We start from the raw sequence: 6,644 nt of genomic DNA, 5'->3' as shown, positions 1-6,644 counted from the left end.
CCTCCTTCCATTCTCTCTTCCTCCTTCCCTGCCTTCCTCCTCCGTCTTCCTCTTGTTCTTCGTCCTCCTCCCTGCCTTCCTCCACCCTCCCTCCTCATCTTCCTCCTCGTCCCAGTCTTCCTCTTGCTCTTCATCCTCCTTGCCTTCCTCCCTCCATCCTCCTTTTCCTCCATCCTCCTTTTCCTCCATCCTCCTTTTCCTCCATCCTCCTTTTCCTCCATCCTCCTCTTCCTCCATCCTCTTCCTCCTTCCCTGCTTTCCTCTTCTGTCTTCCTCTTGTTCTTCATCCTCTTCCCGGCCTTCCTCCCACCCTCCCTCCTCATCTTCCTCCTCCTCCCAGTCTTCCTCTTGCTCTCCATCCTCCTTGCCTTCCTCCCTCCATCCTCCTTTTCCTCCATCCTCCTTTTCCTCCATCCTCCTCTTCCTCCTTCCCTGCCTTCCTCCTCTGTCTTCCTCTTGTTCTTCATCCTCTTCCCGGCCTTCCTCCAACCCTCCCTCCTCATCTTCCTCCTCCTCCCCGTCTTCCTCTTGCTCTTCATCCTCCTTGCCTCCTCTTCCTCCATCCTCCCCTCCCTCCATCCTCCCCTCCCTCCATCCTCCCCTCCCTCCATCCTCCCCTGCCTCCTTCCCTGCCTTCCTCCTTCCCTGCCTTCCTCCCTCCATCCTCCTCCTCGTGCGGCTGTGCCCTCAGAGATGACGCTGCGGGAGGTGTCGGGCTTCGCCATCGGGGGCCTGAGCGGGGGCGAGGACAAGGCCGAGTTCTGGCGGGCGGTGAAGCTGAGCACCGAGCGGGCTGCCGCCCCACAAACCCCGCTACCTCATGGGCGTCGGGTGAGCCCCGCGACGGGGGACGTGGGGCTGGGGGACGTGGGGTGGGGGACGTGGGGTGGGGGACGTGGGGCTGGGGGACGTGGGGGTGGGGGACGTGGGGGTGGGGGACGTGGGGCTGGGGGACGTGGGGCTGGGGACGTGGGGCTGGGGGACGTGGGGCTGGAATGGGGACGTGGGGCTGGAATGGGGACGTGGGGCTGGGGGACGTGGGGCTGGGGGACGTGGGGCTGAGGGACGTGGGGCTGGAATGGGGACGTGGGGCTGGAATGGGACGTGGGGCTGGAATGGGAACGTGGGGCTGGAATGGGGACGTGGGGCTGGGGAACGTGGGGCTGGAATGGGGACGTGGGGCTGGAATGGGGACGTGGGGCTGGGGGACGTGGGGGCTGGGGGACGTGGGGCTGAGGGACGTGGGGCTGGAATGGGGACGTGGGGCTGGGGGGACGTGGGGCTGGGGGACGTGGGGCTGGGATGGGGACGTGGGGCTGGGGGACGTGGGGCTGGGATGGGGACGTGGGCTGGGGGACGTGGGGCTGGGATGGGGGACGTGGGGCTGGGGGACGTGGGGCTGGGATGGGGACGTGGGGCTGGGGGACGTGGGGCTGGGGCAGGGACGTGGGGCTGGGATGGAGGACGTGGGGCTGGGGACGTGGGGCTGGGGGACGTGGGGGCTGGGATGGGGACGTGGGGCTGGGGCAGGGACGTGGGGCTGGGATGGGGGACGTGGGGCTGGGATGGGGGACGTGGGGCTGGAATTGGGGACGTGGGGCTGGGGACGGGGCTGGGATGGGGACGTGGGGCTGGACGTGGGGCTGGGACGTGGGGCTGGGATGGGGGACGTGGGGCTGGGGACGTGGGGCTTGGGGGACGTGGGGCTGGGGGACGTGGGGCTGGGACGGGGGACGTGGGGCTGGAATTGGGGACGTGGGGCTGGGGGACGTGGGGCTGGGATGGGGACGTGGGGCTGGGGGACGTGGGCTGGGATGGGGACGTGGGGCTGGGGCGGGGACGTGGGGCTGGGATGGGGACGTGGGGCTGGGATGGAGGACGTGGGGCTGGGGACGTGGGGCTGGGATGGGGGACGTGGGGCTGGGATGGAGGACGTGGGGCTGGGGACGTGGGGCTGGGATGGGGACGTGGGGCTGGGATGGAGGACGTGGGGCTGGGGACGGGGCTGGGATGGGGGACGTGGGGCTGGGATGCGGCTGTGGGGCTGGAATGGGATGGGAATGTGGGGCAGGGATGGGGACGTGGGGCTGGGACGGGGCTTTGGGGCTGGGACGGGCTTTGGGGCTGGGATGGGGACGTGGGGCTGGGATGGGGACGTGGGGCTGGAATGGGAATGTGGGGCAGGGATGGGGATGGGGCTGTGGGGCTGGGTTGGGGGTGTGGGGCAGGGATGTGGGGCAGGATGTGGGGCTGTGGGGCAGGGACTGGGGGGCACACCACAAGTGGAACGCAGGGCGGGGCTGTGGGGCAGGATGTGGGGCAGGATGTGGCCTGTGGGGTCAGGCTATAGGGCAGGGGCACTGTGGGGCAGGCTATGGGTCAGGCTGTGGGGCAGGGCCGCTGTGGGGCACGGGCACTGTGGGTCAGGCTATGGGTCAGCACTGCTGTGGGTCCGGCTATGGGGCAGGGCCACTATGGGGCAGGCCGTGAGTCCAGCTATGGGTCCGGCTATGGGTCAGGGCTGCTATGGGTCCGGCTGTGGGTCCGGCTATGGGGCAGGGCTGCTATGGGGCAGCCTGTGAGTCTAGCTATGGGTCAGACTATGGGTCAGGGCCTCTATGGGTCCGGCTGTGGGTCAGGCTATGGGTGAGGGCCACTATGGGGCAGGCCGTGGGTCCGGCTATGGGTCCGGCTATGGGTCAGGGCCGCTATGGGTCAGGCCGTGGGTCCGGCTATGGGTCAGGCTGTGGGTCAGGCTATGGGTCAGGCTGTGGGTCCAGCTATGGGTCAGGGCCTCTATGGGGCAGGCTGTGGGTCTGGCTATGGGTCAGGGGCCGCTGTGGGTCCGGCTGTGGGTCCGGCTGTGGGTCAGGCTCTGGGTCAGGGCTGCTATGGGGCAGCCTGTGAGTCTGGCTATGGGTCAGACTATGGGTCAGGGCCTCTATGGGTCCGGCTGTGGGGTCAGGCTATGGGTCAGGGCCGCTATGGGTCCAGCTATGGGTCCGGCTATGGGTCAGGGCCACTATGGGTCCGGCTGTGGATCAGGCTCTGGGTCAGGGCCGCTATGGGGCAGGCCTTGGGTCCGGCTATGGGTCAGACTATGGGTCAGGGCCTCTATGGGTCCGGCTATGGGTCAGACTATGGGTCAGGGCCTCTATGGGTCCGGCTGTGGGTCAGGCTATGGGTCAGGGCCACTATGGGGCAGGCCGTGGGTCCAGCTATGGGTCAGACTATGGGTCAGGGCCTCTATGGGTCCGGCTATGGGTCAGACTATGGGTCAGGGCCTCTATGGGTCCGGCTGTGGGTCAGGCTATGGGTCAGGGCCACTATGGGGCAGGCTGTGGGTCAGGGCCACTATGGGGCAGGGCCGTGGGTCTGGCTATGGGTCTGGCTATGGGTCAGGGCCGCTATGGGTCCAGCTGTGGTCTGGCTATGGGTCTGGCTATGGGTCAGGGCCTCTATGGGTCCGGCTGTGGGTCAGGCTATGGGTCAGGGCCACTATGGGGCAGGCCGTGGGTCTGGCTATGGGTCTGGCTATGGGTCAGGGCCTCTATGGGTCCAGCTGTGGGTCTGGCTATGGGTCAGGGCCTCTATGGGTCCAGCTGTGGGTCTGGCTATGGGTCAGGGCCTCTATGGGGCAGGCCGTGGGTCCGGCTATGGGTCAGGGCCGCTATGGGGCAGGCCGTGGGTCCATCTCTGGGTCCGAGCCCCCCACCTGCCCCCCAGTTACCCCACGGACCTGGTGGTGTGCGTGGCCCTCGGGCTGCGACATGTTCGACTGCGTCTTCCCCACGCGCACGGCGGTGAGGAGCCCGTGTGGGGCGGGATGTGGGGCACAGGCTCCCCCTGCCCCATAGATTTGGGGGGGGGGCGGTTGCCCTGACCCCTAAGTGCCCCCCCCCTCTCTCTCGCCCCCACGCCCCAGCGCTTCGGCTCGGCCCCTGGTCCCCGAGGGGTCCCTGCAGCTCAAGAACCGGCGCTTCGCCAAGGATTTCCGCCCCCATCGACGAGCGCTGCTCCTGCCCCACGTGTCAGAGGTGAGGAGGGTGGGGGAAAGGGGGTGCCCCCCTCAAAAAAAAAAACCCCTCAATTGCCCCCGAATGCTGGTGCCCCCCCCAGACACAGCCGAGCCTTCCTGCACGCCCTGCTGCGCACCGACCCGGCCGCCCTGCACCACATCACCCTGCACAACATCGCCTACCAGGTGGGGGGGGGGCTCGAAATGGGGCTGAGGGGGTGAAAAGTGGGGCTGGGGGGGTGAAAAGTGGGGCTGGGGGGTGAAAAGTGGGGCTGGGGGGGTGAAAAGTGGGGCTGGGGGGGTGAAAAGTGGGGCTGAGGGGGCTTAAAATGGGGCTGGGGGGGTGAAAAGTGGGGCTGGGGGGCCTTAAAATGGGGCTGGGGGGGCTCAAGTGGGGCTGGGGGGGTGAAAAGTGGGGCTGGGGGGCTTAAAATGGGGCTGGGGGGGGCTTAAAGTGGGGCTGGGGGTGTGAAAAATGGGGCTGAGGGGCCTTAAAATGGGACTAGGAGGGCTTAAAATGGGGCTGGGGGGTTAAAAGTGGGGTGGGGGGGTGAAAAATGGGGCTGAGGGGCCTTAAAGTGGGGCTGGGGGGTTGAAAAGTGGGGCTGGGGGGCCTTAAAATGGGGCTAGGGGGGCTCAAGTGGGGCTGCGGGGGTGAAAAGTGGGGCTGGGGGGGTGGAAAATGGGGCTGGGGGGGTGAAAAGTGGGGCTGGGGGAGTGGAAAATGGGGCTGGGGGGCTTAGAGTGGGGCTTGAGGGGCTTAAAGTGGGGCTGGGTGGTGAAAAATGGGGCTTGGGGGGCTTAAAATGGGGCTGGGGGGGTGAAAAGTGGGGCTGAGGGGCCTTAAAATGGGGCTAGGGGTGCTCAAGTGGGGCTGAAGGGACTTAAAATGGGGCTGGGGGGGTGAAAAGTGGGGCTGAGGGGGCTCAAAGTGGGGTTGGGGGGGCTTAAAATGGGGCTGGGGGGGTGAAATGGGGCTCAAAGAGGGGCGCGCATGGGGTTGGGGGGGTCTGGGGGGGCTCAAATGGGGCTGGAGGGGTCAAAGAGGGGCTCAAATGGGTCTGGGGGGGCTCAAATGAGGCTCAAAGAGGGGCTCAGATGGGTCTGGGGGGGCTCAAATGGGGCTGGGGGGTGAAAAGTGGGGCTGGGGGTGAAAAGAGGGGGCAAAATGGGTCAGGGGGGCTCAAATGGGGCTGAAAGAGGGGCTCAAATGGGTCTGGGGGGCTGAAATGGGGCTCAAAGAGGGGCTGAAATGGGTCTGGGGGGGCTCAATTGGGGCTGGGGGGTGAAAAGTGGGGCTGGGGGGTGAAAAGAGGGGGCAAAATGGGTCTGGGGGGCTGAAATGGGGCTCAAAGAGGGGCTGAAATGGGTCTCAAAGAGGGGCTTAGATGGGTCTGGGGGGGCTCAAATGGGGCTAGGGGGTGAAAAGTGGGTCTGGGGGGTGAAAAGAGGGGGCAAAATGGGTCAGGGGGGCTCAAATGGGGCTCAAAGAGGGGCTCAAATGGGTCTGGGGGGCTGAAATGGGGCTCAAAGAGGGGCTTAGATGGGTCTGGGGGGGCTCAAATGGGTCTGGGGGGCTCAAGGGGGGCTGGAGGGGTCAAAGAGGGGCTCAAATGGTTCTGGGGGGGCTCAAATAGGGCTGGGGGGGGCTGAAATCGGGCTCGAAGAGGGGCTGAAATGGGTCTGGGGGGCTGAAATGGGGCTCAAAGAGGGGCTCAGATGGGTTGGGGGGGGCTCAAATGGGTCTGGGGGGTGAAAGGTGGGGCTGGGGGGGCTGAACTGGGGCTCAAAGAGGGGCTCAAATGGGTCTGGGGGTCTCAAAAGGGGCTGAAATGGGTCTGGGGGGGCTCAGAGAGGGGCTCAAATGGGTCTGGGGGGGGCTGAACTGGGGCTGGGGGGTGAAAAGTGGGGCTGGGGGGGTGAAATGGGTCTGGGGGGGCCCTTGGGGGGGGCTCAAAATCAGGCTTTGGGGGGGTCATAGTGGGGCGAGAGGGTGAAATGGGGCTCTAAGTGGGGCTCAAATGGAGCTGGGAGGGGCTCGGGGTGGGGGGGGTCCCACTGCTTTGGGGTCCCCCCCTTTTTTTTTTATTTTTGGGGGGGGGGGGGGGGGGTCCTCACGGTGCCCCCCCAGCTGTCTCTGATGGGCGCCGCGCGCGAGAGCATCGTGGAGCGGCGCTTCCCGGCCTTCGTGCGGGGGTTCCTGCGGCAGCGGTACGGGGGGGCCGAGGGGGGGCCCCCCCCAGTGGGTGCGCGACGCCCTCGCCTCCGTCGGCATCGACGTCGACTAGGGGAACCCCCCCCGCACCCCAAAAACCGGAGGAGAAGTGTGGAGACCCCCCCCTGCACCCCAAAAACCAGAGGAGAAGTGTGGAGACCCCCCCCTGCACCCCAAAAACTGCAGGAGAAGTGTGGAGACCCCCAAAACCTGGAGGAGAAGTGTGGAGACCCCCCCCTGCACCCCAAAAAATGGAGGAGAAGTATGGAGACCCCCCTGCACCCCAAAAAATGGAGGAGAAGTATGGAGACCCCCCCTGCACCCCAAAAACTGGAGGAGAAGTGTGGAGACCCCCCTGCACCCCAAAAACTGGAGGAGAAGTGTGGAGACCCCCAAAAACCAGAGGAGAAG

At 66.3% G+C, this 6,644-nt stretch overlaps 1 protein-coding gene across 1 annotated transcript; it reads left to right on the top strand.

Annotated features, from left to right (window-relative positions):
* The first annotated feature begins 693 nt into the window (after positions 1-693).
* On the top strand, positions 694-6,389 carry QTRT1 (queuine tRNA-ribosyltransferase catalytic subunit 1). Its single transcript, XM_069882428.1, is given in 10 exon segments — positions 694-792; positions 794-831; positions 3,727-3,760; positions 3,762-3,803; positions 3,926-3,940; positions 3,942-3,998; positions 4,000-4,037; positions 4,120-4,204; positions 6,150-6,248; positions 6,250-6,389. Coding segments are annotated over 10 exon segments (564 nt in total). The 3' UTR covers positions 6,307-6,389.
* The last annotated feature ends 255 nt before the right edge of the window (positions 6,390-6,644 follow it).

This window comes from Phaenicophaeus curvirostris, unplaced genomic scaffold (genome assembly GCF_032191515.1).
Source record: "Phaenicophaeus curvirostris isolate KB17595 unplaced genomic scaffold, BPBGC_Pcur_1.0 scaffold_127, whole genome shotgun sequence".
NCBI classification, from domain to species: domain Eukaryota; kingdom Metazoa; phylum Chordata; class Aves; order Cuculiformes; family Cuculidae; genus Phaenicophaeus; species Phaenicophaeus curvirostris.
This window is presented reverse-complemented; position numbering and strand designations above follow the sequence as displayed.